The sequence below is a fragment of the Podarcis pityusensis genome (genome assembly GCF_964106645.2).
Source record: "Podarcis pityusensis genome assembly, chromosome: 12".
Classification (NCBI taxonomy): domain Eukaryota; kingdom Metazoa; phylum Chordata; class Lepidosauria; order Squamata; family Lacertidae; genus Podarcis; species Podarcis pityusensis.
In genome coordinates this window covers 57,206,065-57,224,702 of record NC_138037.1, presented here as the reverse complement: position 1 = coordinate 57,224,702, position 18,638 = coordinate 57,206,065, and the positions used below count along the sequence as shown (strand labels likewise).

Below are 18,638 nucleotides of genomic sequence, written 5' to 3'. Positions count from 1 at the left end.
GTGACAGGCATCTTGTTAGTTTATTTTAAAGAGGAAGTTGACAATTTCAAGCACGTTCTCTTCCTTCGTATTTCTCCAGTTGCCCGTTTTACCTTCCTTCCTTTTTATTTATATACCTGTTCTTTTTTCCGCGTTCTGCCTATTTAGTTCTCATATTCGTTCACAAACTAATGAGGTGTCCTGGGTGCACTGCCATGCACCGAAACAGACTATGTGCATATGAGAACTGAATGAGATCTGAAAGGAGAAATTGCCTCCTTTGACGTGCTCTGCAAGAGCGTACCAGCTCAATAAAGACCATAGATGAGAAAAAATATACAGGCATATGTGAGGTGAACTATGGAGTAGAATGTACCCTGTCAATGAATTAGAAAATATATTCTAGAAAACAATTCTGTGCTGGCTAGAATATTCAGCTTGCTGTAGTATATGTTTTCTATCCATAGTTTGCATAGTGCCTCTTGCAACTAAGGTATCTTTTCAGGTTAAAATTCCTCATATGAAAAACAGGTTATTTTGGATTATTTTTCAGTTGGGTTAGATTTATGTATTATAATATTCTAATCTTCTTCTAAGAAAAATGGAACAATACGATTTTGAGAGTTCAGTGGAAGAAAGTCATAATTGACAATAGAGTTAGGGGAGAGTCCTGGGGTAGGAGATTTGTAGTGAAATGTAGTCTATGGTGATAAGAAACTATCCCTTTCAATCATTTGTAGTAGAGTTAATGCAGTCTGCATTATTAAATGAATACTGCATAAACATACAACAGCAGAAGCTAGATTTGCCGATTTGCCCGTTTTTCTTAGTTCAATTTATGAAAACAAATAAAAGTCGGAGAAGCTGCCAGAGCTATTTAAACAGTGTACACCTCCCCTTTTCTAGGGGGCGGTGGCGAGATCACACTATTTAATCTGCCTGCAAAATGTGTGTTTGTTTGACAGCCTGAAGGGAGGGGGGCAGGGGGAGTATATGCTCCTGCTATGCTGCAGTCTCTCTTCAGGTTGCCACCATCGCTGGCCACAGACAGGCATGGCTCTGCCAGAGGCAGACTGGGGGAGGCTCTTTCCCCACTACCGCCAACCTTCTTCCTCCCCAGTTGTCAGGAGCCATGGTGTAGGTGGAGATAGTGCATCCCTTTGTGTCCTGCTGCTCCCACATTTTTGTTCACATTTTTGTATTTCCATGAAGTAGAAACCAACATAGGACTTCTATATGTGTGATGTTTTGACCTAGAATGCAAATGGGGCGATTCAGGGACTGTTTGCGGAATGCATCTTTCAAGGCAATACGGCATATAGGCTCCTGTTTAGAATCACAGCTCCTGCTTTGTATCCCAGCAGCCATGGTTGTAAAGGAGGGTTTGTGTGAATAAATTCTGAAATATAAGAAACCAGCTGCCAAGGAAATACTTAGCCCTACTACTGGCTACTGAAGCAGAGGTTGATCTTACACAGTCACTTTAAACCAGGCCTGCATCAATTGCGACCCCTCAAGCTGAGAAAAGCCCACTAGCCATATATTGTAGCCTGCCAGAGATATGGCAGCCCACCTCTTTTTTACAGTCCTAATAAAACAGCAAAAAGATGAAGTTTATGAAGCCCCTGGTGAGCCACCTTAAATGGCAGGTGAGCTGCAGTAAGTTGAACTGAGTGTACTTTTTCCTCTACAACATTCACAGTGAACTACCAAATACTGTGTGTATGATTTTTCTGATATTTTCCTCTTTAATTTCTTCTCTCTTTCTCTTTTTTTAACAAGTTGCATCAGTGCAACATAGACAGGCTTCTTCAATTTTAAAATCTGTGTGATGGAAATTCTGAATCGCAATTAAAATCACTTTTGGCAGGGGGCATTCTATCATACTCTGAGTTGCTTGTCTTCCTGTTGTCAGAAATCAATAAAGCCGCTTTGGGGGGGAAACAAAGAAGCAGGCAACGAAGAAGGAAAAAAGCCGTGATCAAAACTTGGCGTTTGTACACACTCAAACTGAATTATTAAACAACCTAATTTTAAAACTTCAGAAATGCTGTCAGCACACAGGCATCTGCATCTCACTGACAGACTTAAATAATTGCCTTGGGGGGAAATATGAATCTGCAATTCACATTTTCAATTGGCTTTTTAAATTGTCATTTGATTTATATGTTTTCTTGGAATGACTTCGTTACATGTACAATAGAGCACTTACACCTCTTTTGTTAGGTCAGGAATTAACTGTTTAATAAAATGTCTAAAAGTTCAGATGAAGGAAAGTGACACCTTTGAGTTCAGAAAAAAGGCTGGGGAGACAGGCATGATAGAAGTTTATAAAATTTTGAACTTGGGAGAGGGGGGGTAATTATAAATTTTAATTCTTTTTTCTGGAAATATCTGAGCACATTGGAATTGACTGACAGTAGTAATTTCAGTATTAACAGAAGTACTTCTTCACACAACACACAACATGAAATTTACCACTGCATGTTGTCTTGAGGCTGAATTGTGTCTCGGGAGTCTTTTGGGGATCCCTCTTACTGTCTTGGAACTTTAGGAGGAACATTAGGGAAATGAATTTAGATTAGTGTCTAGTGGCTCTAGTTTTACTGCTGGAACAAAATTTATCCTCAGCACCCAAAGAATCGGCGTCTGTCACCACTTGCTGGCTATAGGACAGTCAGGTGTTAACGGGGAGAGGGTCAAGTGGGTTTCCAAGTTACAACTTATGCTGCTTCCCGTCTCTAACTGCCTAACTGCTCACAGAGGGTTAGCATTGATTGATTGGTTGATTTTACATATATGCCACTTTTCCACAATGAGCAATGCCTAAAGTGGCTTACAAGCAAACATTTGAAATATTAGAATATAGGACATTGGAAATTCAAGCATAAAAAATGCAGAACATGTCAGTAAATTCAAAATAACAAAAACCAACAATTTAGCAAAGACATAATAAATTCAATATTACAAACACACACACACACACACACACACACACACACAGTGTAAACTTAAGTACATAAATACAAAGCAAAAACGAAAGTTAACCGAGAATAAAGTTTCTGGTACCAGTTTTGCTGCAGCCCAAGGAGTCTGGCTTAAACACAGTTCAGAGGGGAGAGTAGATGACATACAGTTGAGTCCTGCACCTCTCTTCCAGAGAAGGCTGACAGCAGCAAAAAGCAAATGTTGGGGAGAGCAATGCTGGTCAGCCTCTTCTCCTGGAAGTATGAACGGCTGGTGCAGGTCTTACTGCATTTTTGCAGTAACTAGGCTGGAGAGAACCAAGGTAGCTGCTGCCTTTCCCTTTTGTGAAGTAGGATTGTGGAATTGGCAGCAACAAATAGAAATTGAAGGTAATACACTGGGACTCGTTGGGTAACCATTTCACGTATTGCTAGCTTCCCATGGAGTATGTACTCAACAGGAATCTGCAGCCAACCGTGGTTCCTTGATGAGTGAAGCTTATATGATACTTGTGTTTGCAGGTGCGTGTTTTTCACATTGATCTGTTGTATTTTTAGCTAAGCACTTAAGACTTAAAGTTCTCAAACTTTTTTCTCTGGACCACACTTTCACAATAAAAATTTGCTGAATGCCTCACTGATTTTTTTTTTATTGATAAGAAATACATTGGAAAACAAAAAGAAACAACTCCTAGCAGTACTTGAATAATAATAATAATAATAATAATAATAATAATAATAATAATTTATTATTTATACCCCGCCCATCTGGCTGAGTTTTTGCAGCCACTCTGGGCGGCTTCCAATCGAGTGTTAAAAACAACACAGCATTAAATATTAAAAACTTCCCTAAACAGGGCTGCCTTTAGATGTCTTTTAAAGAGAAAATAGCTGCTTATTTCCTTGACATCTGATGGGAGGGTGTTCCACAGGGAGGGCGCCACTACCGAGAAGGCCCTCTGCCTGGTTCCCTGTAACCTCACTTGTCGCAATGAGGGAGCCGCCAGAAGGCCCTCGGTGCTGGATCTCAGTGTCCGGGCTGAACCATGGGGGTGGAGACGCTCCTTCAGGTATACTGGACCGAGGCCTTTTAGGGCTTTAAAAGTTAGCACCAACACTTTGAATTGTGCTCAGAATAGTACTGGGAGCCAATGTAGGTCTGTAGGTCTAGCTGCTGCATTCTGGATTAATTGCAGTTTCCAGGTCACCTTCAAAGGTAGCCCCACGTAGAGCACATTGCAGTAGTCCAAGCGGGAGATAACCAGAGCATGCACCACTCTGGCAAGACGTAGAACGCAACTACTTTTATAATATGATCATGGGACATCCAGAAAGTATAAAGCAATGCAGATATAGTAACATGAATTATTCCCAAAATATACCGTAATTATAAACAAGCCTCTTACAAACTCAGTGTGAGGGGTGAGTTTGCTTTTGCCCGGTAATCTAGGTCTAATTTGAGACAACTCTCATCTCCTCATTAGTTCAAAGAAGGCTTTCTCTTTTCTGATCTTTCATATTTTTCAGAGTTGAAAATCCCTATTTACAACAATATGTCACGGAGAACTTTAGAACAGCCATTGCTATTATCCAGCCCTGTTCAAACAGCTTTTCTGGATGACAGCTCTGATTGTCCTCAGTATCACCTGATGTTCTTGCTCTCATTTTGAAAAGATGTCTTATCCATATTACACAGATTTTTTAAAAAAATATTTTGATACTGTACTACACTGAAATGTTTAAATAGTTCTTTGACTGTCCTTGAATCTTTCTGCCATACTTGCCATCCCTACACCCTTTGCGAACCCCTGGCTTAAGGCATCTTGGGAGAGCAGCTAAAATGCAGTGCTTGAAGTGCTTCTTGACGTCCCATGATACTTAATCATGTTAACAAGCAATGGAAGCATTTAGTGCCAATGGAAGATTGTAAGCAATATAACAGCCAAGGCATGTGTATTTATGCAATCTTCTGTCTTGGCCAGCAAACTTCTACATCACGGCACTATTGTAAGAAATAATAATAATACACATGTATGAATTATTGCTGAGTTTCCAAAGACTCTAACTCTGAGATCATTATTGATAATGCAGCCTCATCTGTGGAGTTCTAAAGGGCATCGAAAGTAATCACTTTCTATATTCTGTTATTTTCCCTTTCTAGCTCCCATTTGTGAAAGACTTCCTATTTATAATACTTGCTGTTTAAGAAAACCAAGCACAATTTGAACCATAGCTATGAAAATAATACAGTTATTGACCCTTTCCCCATCAGTTAACTGCCTCTATTTAGCGAGAAAACCTTTGGTCCTAGTTCATACTGATGTGAATCATTAACATTCTAGGAAAAGATCAGTAACTTGGATAATTACCGTACTTGCTAAGTAACTTTTAAAGTATAGGGAAACTGAAGTGCTAAGAGCAAAAATATGGGAGGAAATCCAGTTAGCAAAAAAATAATAATTTCTGGCTCTCCTGGATGAGCAGCCTATATGAGCTAACAGACTTTATTATGCTGCTTTCAAGAATTAAGATGTTTCAGATGACCTCATAACTTATAAAAGGAAATGGCCCCAGCTGTGCTGAAGTGCTGTTTTTTAATATAAAATATTTGAAGTTTGATGTGTATTTTAACTATGTTTGGTATAGGGACAATTATTACTTTTCATTATCTGTTGAAGGTGGAAATGAAAGCCTTAAGGACTGCCAAAGCCTTAAGGCAGAGCTTTCTAAACTTTTCATGTTGGTGACATACTCTTTAGATATGCATCATTTTGCAAAACAGTAATTCAGTTTTACTAGCAAACCAGAGGTTAAACTAACCCCTTTCCAGGCCCAGGAGGAACATGGGGAGCCTTGGCGCAATAAACCTACACACTGCAGCTGACACACTAAAGTGTCGTGACACACAATTTGGAAGGCTCTGCCTTAAGGACTGCTGAGGCCTCCTAGGCAATGCAGCTTCCTCCTCCGTTTCAACATTGTGGTATATTGCCAGATCATGATGTTTGGCTGGTGATACATTGCAGTATTGAAAAGCTGACATCGCCCAGCCTTAACTGGCGCCATGCTCCCCTTTGCAGTAATGGCTGGTGATACCCAGGTGGTGTAATTCTCTCATTCTTTTTCTTTTACCACCAGTGTTCATTATACTTGTAGTGATTGATATTGACTGTATTTTAATTTATTTTTCTTTTTAAGCACGTTATGTTTTACTTGTGTTTTTCATCTTGTTTTTGTAAACAGTCCTGGAAGCCCTGCTGAAGGTCAGTGCGTACATGGTTTCACGAAATAAGTATTTCTGTCATTTTGGCACAGAGCTATGCTGTGCTGTAGGAAACATTTCCATGTAAATAAATTTGTTACTTGGTTATGATGTCAGGTTCTTGACAGCTTCTCCCTTTCCTTCCAGCTGTTCTGAGAGCATGTGCTGATGGAGGTGCTAATCGTCTGTATCATATCACAGAAGGAAGCCATGAGAGGTACATCCATAATAATCTGTGCAGATAATTTCCCCCTTTTTATCTTCATGAAGAGCACTGATGAACTTGCATTTGCAGCTTTCTAAAAGCTCTTGGCTCCATTGGGTTGTTTCCCCCCCCCTCTTTTTTGCAAGGAGGGGGGTCAGAAACACAGATCTTGTTCAACATGAGGCTGCTGCTGCTGCAACTGGCATCTCTTTGTCAAGTCCTTCTCTTCTCTCTTGTAACATGTTGGATCACTAACCCTCTGTTGTGATGCTGTCATATTGTGTGTTTTCCTGTCCTTACAGCAGCACTCAGTGATGTGGAGCAAGGGAAGCGGAGCACACAGTGTGATGATGTCACAACACAGAAAGGTTTTACTACACATTATGTGAAAGAACTCTATGTGGGATGCCATTTTTTGTAACTCTGCCTTTTTGATTCAAGAAGTATGTTAAATCTGTACCAGAGGATCTTCCTGTGCTAACAGAGCCCAATGATAAATGCAATAAGTTATAACTTCAATAAGAGGACTCCAGATAATCCTTTTCCTCCAACTACATCTGAAGCTGACAACAGCTGTCACTGACTTAACAACCTTGCCCGCCCATCCCAAATGGGTTTTTTAATGTATAGTTCTGCATAAGTGTTTATAGTTTATAAACAATGAAAGAGGCTTCCACCCATTGTAGTTTTGCAAAACAATGCATTTGATAACCATAGGGCACGGCTAATCCATTTTTATTGTTCTAGTCTAGAGGAAGGTTCCACATGATTAGCAAGTATCCTGATAACAGTATGAGTTATTGTAACTTTATTGAATTGTATTGTTTTGATGAATCTGTTGCTCTTGTTTGCTTTATTTATATGTCATTGTGTTTGATATTATAATGATTGCAATGTTTGAGGTTTTAAAAAATGCTATTGTGATTATTGTGAGCATTTTTGAGCTCAACATTTATTGCTGGAAAAGCAGAATGCAAATATATATCTTCATCTGAAGATCTCAGGGCAGATTAATATGCTATGGCATATTAAAGCAAATAGAATCATATCAAGATCAAGATTCACCTAGCAAAAATGAAGCGATACTACAACTCTTAATTTTTTAAAAGCACAAATTATTATAATTATTATGTATTTATTTATACCCCACCTTTTTTCCTGACAAAGCCCCAAATATATAATTGGTTGTTTTTGAAGGAGCTTTCTTCTAGAATTGGGAAAGGATTTATGTAATTTTCTCTTCCATAATTGCTTGTGAGGTTGACAAGTTGCCCTTTTCTCCAGAGTTGTATGTTTCTTCCTTATAGTCTCACTCCTTCTCTTTCAATCTTTATATAGTGATGCATTAACTGACAGGCTTAAGGCGCATGGAGGAGGCATCGTAGGTGATGAGTGGGAATGTTGCTTCTGAGCCTAGCTCTTAACTGCTAACCAATTTTGTTATACTATGCTAACCCTTTAAAGTGGTATTTAAATCCTCATAGAAGAATACAGGTAAGGAATCATGGCTCTTATCATTCTGCTACTGTGTTTTGCATAATAGCTCTCAGTGTAGCAATTATGGGAATGATTTGTGCAAAAGAAGCACTGTGCCTGTGAAAAAAATCTTTCCCCTTCTGCATTTAATAATTCAGAATGTCTGTGTAATATTGCGACCTCTAAAAGCATGGAGAAGTGACAGCTGATTTCTTAAGCGGACCCAGCTTTTAAACTGAGCTCATCGCTGAATGGCCAGTAACATCCACAAATAATGACAGAGGCAGAGGGCTCTTGTTTAAAGCTGCCTTATCATTGTGAATGGCAACACAGATTTTGGCAGGAGCCTCCTCTTATTTATTCATTAGAGTTCTAGACTGTGGTATCAGAGTAGCTTGAAGCAATTTTTCTAAATGTTGATCGTCCTCACCCCCAGAGTCTCCTGGTTTAAAGGGTTCTTATGCAGTTCAACCGCTCTATGCAAGTAGCTCCATTACAATCCTTCCCTTACACAATCCTATTTGCATAAAGTGCATAAGAAGTGAGTTTTGGGAAAGTCTCTGTCAGAGGAGGCAAAGCTTAAACTTAGGTTACATCCACACCAGACATTTAAAGCACATTTATACCACTTTAGTTGTCATGGCTTCTGAAATATACTCAGAGTCGCAAAGTGATTTCATGCTCTTTACTCAGCTCATAGTGGTGAGGAGGAATGAATGAAAGTCCCCTCAAAGTATCTGCTTTATATACATTATTTACACAATGGGCTGCACATGATTGGCTAATTCTGGAATTCTACAGTAAGCCAATCAGGTCGTGGATTCACTTATATCTGGAGCATGATTGGGTGGTTCCTGCCAACCAGTCATACTGCTGCGTTGATCTAGGACCAATCAGACTGCTGCAATTTGGATCCTATTGTTCTAGGACCAATCAGACTGCTGCAGTTTGGATCCTATTCAACTCAGTACATAACAGCTTCCCACAAAGAAACCTGGGAATTGTAGTTTACCTCCAACAGCTGCAACTCCAAGCACCTTTAACAAACTACAGTTCCTGGGATTCTTGGGGGGGGGGGGAGCCATGACTTTTAAAGGGGTATGAGAGTGTTTTGAATGTGTGGTGTGGATGTGACATCAAATAACTCCATCTTCTCCCTGCTTCTTGTTTTTAGCTTCATTAACATGTAATTCTGAAATGTTGGACCCCCTTCAAACTGGTGCCAAAATTTTGTGATTGCTTTTGCACTGCAAACTCTATGTTTGGTACCTCATCCCAACCTGAGTAATTGATACTCAAACCGGGGGCCACAGGTATCCCTCCAAAAGCCAACGTTGTTTGATTCACTCCAAAACTGTGTCAAACTTTGCAATACTTTCTAACTCTTCTGCATCACAAATCCTGCTCCCAAAATGAGAAATTGATACTAAAAAACTGAGTTCCTAGTTCATGCCACTGTAGCTAACTGCACTCAAAATCTGACAATGTCTGATTGGCTCCAAGCAGTGCAAAAGTCTGGCACCGCTTTGAAGTGAATCAGACAATGTTGGCTTTTGAGAGGGTACCTGTGTCCCCCTGGGGTACAGTAATTGATACTCAGTTTGTTGAGAGCTTTAAAACACAGGGTTTGCGATACAAGATGGCACAAAACAAGCACACAACTTTGACATTGGTTTGGAGGGGATCCAAAATTTCATAGTTACACGTTAATGAAGCTCTCATTTTTCTTTCTTTCTGCAAACCGTCTTTGCTTTCTGAGCCCTTAAATTCTGGATTTAAGAAAATGGGGGGGGGGGAGAGCCCTTAGCTTTGTTTTGACGGGGGTGAGAGAGTTCTTCATGTCCTGACATAATGATATAACATGGTTTCTCTGCTAGCAGCAGACACAAAGGTGAGGCTTGGGGCTCTGATGATACAATTTAAGTTTGACATGTGTGCCATATAAGTGAGCCAGAAGTGCATGATGTGCTGTGAACCCTTTGGACCTCAGCCCCTGTGCATTTTCCTGGCCACAGAGACAATCTGCTTTCCTGCATCTGGATTTTGTTCTAGTAGTCAGCACTTCTTTGGGACAAGCATAATGCATTCTGCAGACAGAATCAACTGGGAAATAATGTTTTAGATAGCTCATTTTATTTTCAAACTATTTAATGTGCACTATACAAATACCACTCTTATGGAATAAACATAATTATTTTAAAACTCATTAATGCACACTATACAAATACGGCTCCTATGGAAAAAATGTAATTATATGTTAAATAAGTTCTCATAAATGTAAATAGGTAATTCAAGAAAAACTAGATGGTTGTATCGCAAGTGAATAGAATTATTCACTCTTCATAGACTTGGCCCTTTAAGCATTCTTACCTTGGGATTATATTATATCATCAAAGTTCAATTTTTGTACAACAAATCCAGCTAGATTTTGTTATTTGCCTTTAAGAAAACTCAGCCTGCTGAAAAGATTATTAATTTACTTTTTTAACATGTTCCCCTTCACTCTCATTTCTCAATGCAGTTTTATTAAAGGCTTGTCTTCTCAGAGAACACTGACAAATTAATTAGATTTTTTGAAAGAAAGAAAGAAGATGGGGAAAAAACCTCAGCTTAATCTCCTCTTCTTTAATTTTCTCCCCCAATTCAGAGACCTGTTACTTTGATATTTTTGAAGCAGGCAAAAATCCACATACTATTTATTAAATAGTACCCACTGTTTCTTTTGGAAGGCAAAGTGGTGCTCACAACTAGGAAGCTGCAACTCTTTCCTCTTGGCTCCAGGCCAATATCCCCTTGCTTTACTGGAAAAATCCTCCTTCTCCAACAATTACCTAATGTTTTGGAGCAGAAATACATTTTGATTTACTACTAATTAACTGTGTGGGTACAGCAGCTTTGGAGCACACACAGATAACTCCTCACGGGCAGAGGCTGCTACATTCTGTTTAATATTACAGAGCATTGATATATAATGGGGAACAGGGGTGCCAACTTGAATAACATATTGGAGGGGAGATATGCCCCACCCCACAAAATTGATCACATGACACAGTGCACACATACCATTTGAATGGCAATGGGGGGGAGGAACCCCCCTCAATTGTTTTATTGGGAGGACTGAAGTGTGTGTCTTATGTGTGCATACTTTGATATGGCAATTCCCAGTTCAGAAAATATTAAGGATGAAAAATAAATTAATTTGCACCTCCTTGTCTAGTATATGAATTGGAATGTAATTATCCTCCATAATTTAGAGATGTGAAAAATCCAAACGTAATTATCCTTTGGATTTTTCACATCTCCAAATTTTGCAATACAGCTCTCAACTCAAAAGAAATGAATGAAAATATGTAAGAAACATTTAGAAATGTGTACCTTGTGGTAAAAACAGGCAAAGTAGATGTAGAACTCTATGTATAAAAATGTTAACGTTGGTTGTAGCCAGGTTTTTTATGTGTGTGCACCTGATCAGTGGAATGAGGGCTCTCCGTGTTCCCATTAGTGTTAAAATAATTGGGGAACCTTCATTCAGTCTAGATTCTAGTGAATACTCTTACATAATGGTTGTCAGCAAATCAGTCTCATTCCCACTTATCTGTAAGTAAGGGCTCATCCATACTTCTGATTGTCCCGCCTCTTCCCCTCAAGAAAAGCTGCAGTTTACCTGCCAAATTGGAGTTAACAGCAATTGGGTTCTCTGCAGGTTGCTGTTTGTTCTGATTCAGTAGTAAAGAGCGTGTTTTCCTGAGGAAAGCTGCAGGGCAAACGCAAAACTGCTTGGACCTGTACCTAGAAAGCACAAGAGAAGAAAACCTCTTGGACTTGTGCTTTCTAGGCTGTGGGTGAGCCTTAAGACTTACTGAATTCAATGTTCTTACTGGTGAGTAGTCCTGTATAGGTTTGTGCTGCTTCCCACTTACTAGGTCATCCATGGGGAAAGCTCTTGACCAAAAACTGACAGAGGAAAAATTTCTGTTTTCGGTCACTCTTGCCCAGGGCTTCTGTTGCTGGAAATCTTCTCTTTGACCAGAACTAAGAACACCCAGTTGTTATGGCCTTGCTTATGGGAACAAGTAACTTTCTGCTCATGATTTGCTTCCTACATCTATGTAGTTTATTATCACTCCCTCTTGACTGTATAAGAATAAGTGGGGTAAATAGAAACATACTGCACAGTGTTATTGATTGTAGATTTCCTGGTTATAAAATGGAGGATGTGAAAGCTGAAGGCTGTGAGAAATGCAATTACTGTCACATAATTCTCATTTCTGTGTCTTCTAAAAAGAGCCTTATTATAACTTTAAAAGGCACAAGTGCTGGTGTTTGAAACCCATCTGTGAAGCTCCCTTACTGAATCACCCTGACCTTCTTCTGGATAAATGTTTGAATAAATGTTCATTAAGCCCAGAATGTATTTTATTATTGGCAGTAACATGCATTAGTGGGATGTTTTTCTTTTTACAGTTTTATGCTCCCTTTCCAAAGTTCATGGTGGTGCACAGTCAAACAGGTAAAGACAATTGTAGATGCTGAATATTGCAAACATGCGCTGCAAACATGCATTGCAAACATGCGCTGGATTATGGAGAAAGCTAGAGAGTTCCAGAAAGACATCTACTTCTGCTTCATTGACTATGCAAAAGCCTTTGACTGTGTCGACCACAGCAAACTATGGCAAGTTCTTAAAGAAATGAGAGTGCCTGATCACCTCATCTGTCTCCTGAGAAATCTCTATGTGGGACAAGATGCTACAGTTTGAACTGGATATGGAATAGCTGATTGGTTCAAAATTGGGAAAGGAGTACGACAAGGCTGTATATTGTCTCCCTGCTTATTTAATTATATGCAGAATTCATCATGCGAAAGGCTGGGCTGGATGAATCCCAAGCCGGAATTAAGATTGCCGGAAGAAATATCAACAACCTCAGATATGCAGATGACACAACCTTGATGGCAGAAAGTGAGGAGGAATTAAAGAACCTTTTAATGATGGTGAAAGAGGAGAGTGCAAAATATGGTCTGAAGCTCAACATAAAAAAAACACGAAGATCATGGCCACTGGTCCCATCACCTCCTGGCAAATAGAAGGGGAAGAAATGGAGGCAGTAAGAGATTTTATTTTCTTGGGCTCCATGATCACTGCAGATGGTGACAGCAGTCACGAAATTAAAAGACGCCTGCTTCTTGGGAGAAAGGCAATGACAAACCTAGACAGCATCTTAAAAAGCAGAGACATCACCTTGCCAACAAAGGTCCGTATAGTAAAAGCTATGGTTTTCCCAGTAGTGATGTATGGAAGTGAGAGCTGGACCATAAAGAAGGCTGATCGCCAAAGAATTGATGCTTTTGAATTATGGTGCTGGAGGAGACTCTTGAGAGTCCCATGGACTGCAAGAAGATCAAACCTATCAATTCTTAAGGAAATCAACCCTGAGTGCTCACTGGAAGGACAGATCGTGAAGCTGAGGCTCCAATACTTTGGCCACCTCATGAGAAGAGAAGTTCTTCCCCTAGAGGGAGCTTGTGAAACTGTTATTAAATTTGAACTGGGGAGCTTTGCAGCTGCAACAGATTAAGATCGTGGGAACAGACTTCTGACCTTGCATAACAATGTACTCAGAGGCTCTGGTGCGTGCTTTCTGCAAGACAAGTGCTTTATTGGAACAGTTACATGAGAAGATGGATTTGATGACTGTTGCGATCAGAAATTTTGGACAGGTAGTGGGTATCTATATATAACCCACTCAGGAATCAATTCAGGAGTGTGCTCTGACAGATCAGATGAGGGAGGAGGTTGTGGCTGGACCCCGGGAGGCAGAGATGGAGGGAACCGTGACCCAGCAGGAACATGAGTTGTTGGATCTGACGATTGAACCTGGAAAAAGCCAGATTTGGAGAGATAGAGTCTTGTTTGGCTTGGAGATAGGGGGCTGGATAGACCCCCCTATGCAGGGATGTTTTGACTTTTCAAGTCTGGCGTTGGGCCGGGAGGAGTTTGGAGTTGTGGGGGTCCTCAATTTTGGAGGGACCTTGAAACATGCTTTTAAATACCACATGGAGTTCATTGTGGACTATGGAAAAGGGGCTGATCTGTCGAGAAGGGACAAAAATGCTGTCAAGCTGGAGTCTCCACGAGTGAAAGGAGCAGAAGACAAAGTAAAGTACAGGTATAAATATGAAGAAGATCTGCGGAAGGGACATGGAAGAGACTTAAGGGCCTCGGACATAAGGTTACCAGGTAAATGAACTAGATGGATGGGATAGAAAGGACTGACAAAACCCGAGACCAGGAGGAAGAGACGTTGGATGAAGATTGGAGAAAGTTTCAAAAATTCTATTTAGGAATGTTTTCTAAAATTAATGAGTATTAGAAAAATGTTGGAACGAAATTATTTGGCTTTAGCAGAAATGTTAAAAAGAACTATGCAAGAATATGTTATGGTTATGAGAAATTGGTATAAATAAGATTTAAGTTTTAAGTTTTAGGGTTTTTTTTAGTAAGATAAGGTTAAAATAGATAAAAGTAATTTAATGACAGAATATTATGAAAAATGGGAAGGATTTGCTGTGATAATTAATAACTAGAATACAAAAAAGGGAGGGGTGAGGAGGTCGATGAAATAAGGTAATGACAGTTAAGGATTTGGTAATATTGGATCTGTTTTTAAATTTTTGTGGTTTATTTTTGTTTTTTGATTTTGATGTGTTATGTGTTTTGTTTTTGTTTTTTGTTTTTGATTTTTATCGATTTGTATTGTTTGATTGCTGTTTGTTTTTCCCTTGTCTTTTTTCTTCTTTTTCTCTTTGTTTTTTCTGTAATTTTAAAATTCTTAATAAATATCATTTTAAAAAAAAAAAGAGAAGACTCCCTGGAAAAGACCCTGATGTTGGGAAAGATGGAGGGCACAAGGAGAAGGGGACGACAGAGGATGAGATGGTTGGATGGTGTTCCTGAAGCTACCAGCATGAGTTTGATCAAACTGCGGGAGGCAGTGGAGGACAGGAGTGCCTGGCGTGCTCTGGTCCATGGGGTCACGAAGAGTCGGACACGACTAAACGACTAAACAACAACAACAGATGCTGAATAAAATAACACGCAGTACATAAGAACGACTCTGCTGGATCAGACCAGAGGTCCATCTTAGCACAGTACTCTGCTCCATTCTGGCCAATCAGATGCCTATCAGTTGCCAAAGCAAGAAATTATTTGCCACATCATGTTGATGAGTTGGCTAATAGGTTTTCTGCTTTATGTATGTATGATCTGCTAATGTTTCTTAGGCTCCATTTGGAAAAGCACCCTTAGATGATGAAGTAGCTGAACCCCGGGCAGGACTGTGCACATAAAGGAGCAAGGTTTTGCAGATGGGACAGACTCTTATCTCAGTGGCTTCTATTTAACTCCAGAGACCACAAACTGTGCACTTCCAGAGATCCGTTTCAGGCCTTCCAACACTGTCCAGTTCATCACAGTGATCAACTTTTACTAAATTAAAATGAAAGTGGGATCACCCCGCTGTTTTCTGAATATGTGGTGAAATTTCAAGTGTTTATTTCAAGTGCTAGCAATTTTTAGAATCTGATACTATTTTTCTTGGCTTTTTATTAGGTATAGCTTCTTAACTTATGTAACTTCAAAGTAAGTTGTATTCATTTAAAATACCAATGTCTGCCAAATCATTGAGCTTAAAAACTGCAGACTTAAGCAAAGGTTAGTGCTTGGCATCAAGTGACATTTATTAAAGGCAGTAGGTCAACAAAATTGTTAATCTGTGTGAGCATATTAGACATATGCAGATTCAAAATGAAATAATTTTTTTGAAGAGATTATGGAAAGTAAGATGGAAGGTACATTTGCTAAGAATTTACTGTGGGATTCTTGATATTAAAAGGCAATATAACAAGCAATCCAGAAGAATGCATTCATCTTTAATTATTGAGTAAGCCAAAAAATATCTATTTCCAGTCTGGTAGTCATCAGCTGCCCTGAACCAAAGAGCTAACCGTTATGTCCGATTTATTTTAGGACTGGTGGAAGATCCAAAGTCTTGTAGGGCTCCCCCCCTTCCAGATCACATAGCACATATATAAATTCTGAAGGACAGATCAAGCAGCTGAGTTTACTCAGAGGCACTGTTGATTATAGTAATAATATTCCATAAAGAATGTTCATAACAAAACGAAACCTAAACCAAAAATGTTAGAAACTGGGGTATGTGAGAGAGAGAATAGCTGAGGAAAATAAGTCTTGCATGTTATTACCGTAGTTATAGTGTTGTCTATGCTCTGGTAACCTCTAGGTTAGAATACTGCGGAGCCCTGTTCACATCTAGAAGCAAACGTAACTAGCGATGGCACGTCTGCGCACATGCGCGTCGCTTTTCGCTGCTTCTGCGCATGTGTGTGACGTCATTTTGAGCGTCTGCGCATGCGCAAGCGGCAAAACCCGGAAGTAACACACTCCATTACTTCCAGGTTGCCGCGGAGCGCAACTCAAACGTGCTCACCCCAAAGCACATTCAACCCGAGGTATGACTGTATGTGGGGCTGCCTCTGAAGACAGTTCAGAAACTTCAGCCAGCGCAGAATTCAGCGGCTAGGTTGATCACTGGGGCAAGATGGTTTGAGAATATTATACCCAGGGCTTTTTTTCTCTTGATGACCTTTTCTTAGGGGATCACCCACCCAAAGTTGTTTTTAGGGGGGAGCACCCACCCAAAGTTGTTGAGCATGGGGGGGGGAGATAGCCCCTAAAAACCTTCTTATGCCACTGCCCTCTGCCTCACTGCACCAGTCGCCATGCTGCCCACAGCCTCTGCTGCACAACATAAAGCGCTGTGCCGCCCAAAGCTGCCATCACTAAACACAGAAGAGTGCCATGCCGGCCGCCTTTGGCCCACAGCCCCAAGCGATGTGCCGATGTGCCATAATGCTACAGAGGTGCCGGAACACACCAAAGAGGTGCCAGAACTCAGTTCTGGCTGAAAAAAAGCCCTGATTACACCAATCCTGGCCAAACTGCGCAGACTGCCAATTAGATTCCAGGCCCCAAGTGCTGGTTTTGACCTATAAACCCTTAAACAGCTCAGGGCCACAATATCTCCCGATTTAGACCTGGACTCTGCATTTACCATCTCAGGCCCTTCTTCGAGTCCTCTTCCACAAGAGGCATGGAGGGCAGCAACACAAGAAAGAGCCTTTTCTGCAGCAGCCCCCTGTTTGTGGAATGCCGCCTTCGTGATACATCTTGACTCCAGGCCGCAGGCAAAGCATTCCTCTTAACTGGGCTTTGGCTGATTAATATTCTTCGGTCTTTTAAGTCTGTTTGTGGGAGGGGGATTATGTTTTGTTTTTGTTTTAAGTATTAAACAAAAGTGCTTTTATTCTTTATTTTTATCTTGTGAACTGTCCTAAGATCTTCAGATAAAGGGCGGTATATAAATTTAATAAATAATAATAATAACATGAACTGCACACCTAAATTAGATTCACATCCCGTTGTACATTCCAGCACAAATGCTGTCTTTTCTGAACCTCGTTGCTTTCAGAAGAATGCACACTCAAAACACACCCCATCTATATCAGGATGCACATCCTAATATGTATTCCTGTCAGGATCCCGCCTGACCCAAAATCTGGGGAGAACCCCAGTGCAGCTGCCGAAATGGATGAGCCTGGCATCTTATGACTGTGATCATGCCTTGATCCCCAGTGGAGTGAAGGTGGGCAGCAGACCTGGTGGGTGTCGTGTCCAAACTGGAGGCATCCTCTTTAACAGATGACTTGAAGCAGCCTGTGTCCAGTGGTTGTGAGGTAGGCCCTGAGCAGCAAAGATCCAGGCTGAAGGTGTAGGCTAAGTCAGCCACCAGCCTGAGGAACAAGGAACTCCTCAGGAGTAAAAGAATACTCATGAGCAAACTGCTTCTTGTAAATAGACTACACCTGCAAGCAACACTTGTGCCTTGTAACAATGTTCTGGGTGGGTCTCTGAAGACCCCGGTTTAAAAACATTCAGTTCCGGGCCCATGGCCCTAGCACAGCATTTTTACATCAGCTCCCTGACTCGGGTTCCCCTGCCACCCAGCTGGTCCCCCTCACCCTGTATTTGGACCTTGGGCGGTTTTCTGACCTTGCCCCTGTGTTGAGACTTTGGACTGCTATAACACACTGATTATGGGACCTCTCCTGCTAACTCTCAGCTGCTGTGCCCATGCACCACCTAAAGCAGGACAGTGGAAAACCCGGGATCTCTGCAGGAGTGCCTGTTCTGCTGCCAGGAGGGTCTGTTGCTTGGGATAAAGCATGGCCCATCGGGTGGCAGGAAGGGGAGAAGCAGACAGGGAAGATACAAGTCGCTCTGTTGCCTCTAGGCTGTTACTGGCTTAACAGATCCCTGTTGAGTTCAGTTGCTGAATTTCCTTGCTCACCTCCCCAGCCTCTCCCCGCCCCCCCGCCCCACCTTTTTGCTGTTCGAGGGCAATTCCATGATGGATTGGGATGTACATTTGAATGTGTATTCAATTACATATTCCACTGAAGACAATGTTGTGGTGATAGGGCGCTTCCATACTCCTATGCACACCTGGCTTCGGACTTGCAGTCCCTTTTACTGGGAGGGGGCATTTTCCTTGCAGGTTAAAGGATTCTGTGGTGAAACCAGGCCCTGAGAGGTCCTACTCCCATGGGTTTCTTAAACTGCAAGGGGACATTCCCCATCCCCGTTTAAAGGACCATATGGAGGGAGAAAACC

General features: G+C 40.9%; 1 protein-coding gene across 15 annotated transcripts in view; it reads left to right on the top strand.

Moving 5' to 3' along the window:
• The window catches only part of TPK1 (thiamin pyrophosphokinase 1), a 244,035-nt gene that overhangs the window by 86,796 nt on the left and 138,601 nt on the right, over positions 1-18,638 (top strand). For all 15 annotated transcript variants that reach the window (XR_013978378.1, XR_013978379.1, XM_080976012.1 and 12 more), the window contains one exon: positions 6,355-6,424. Coding sequence is in view for 12 of the 15 variants with exons in the window: in XM_080976012.1 (XP_080832138.1) it covers positions 6,355-6,424 (70 nt within the window). In the remaining 3 variants the exon portion in view is untranslated. The remainder of the gene's footprint in view (positions 1-6,354; positions 6,425-18,638) is intronic.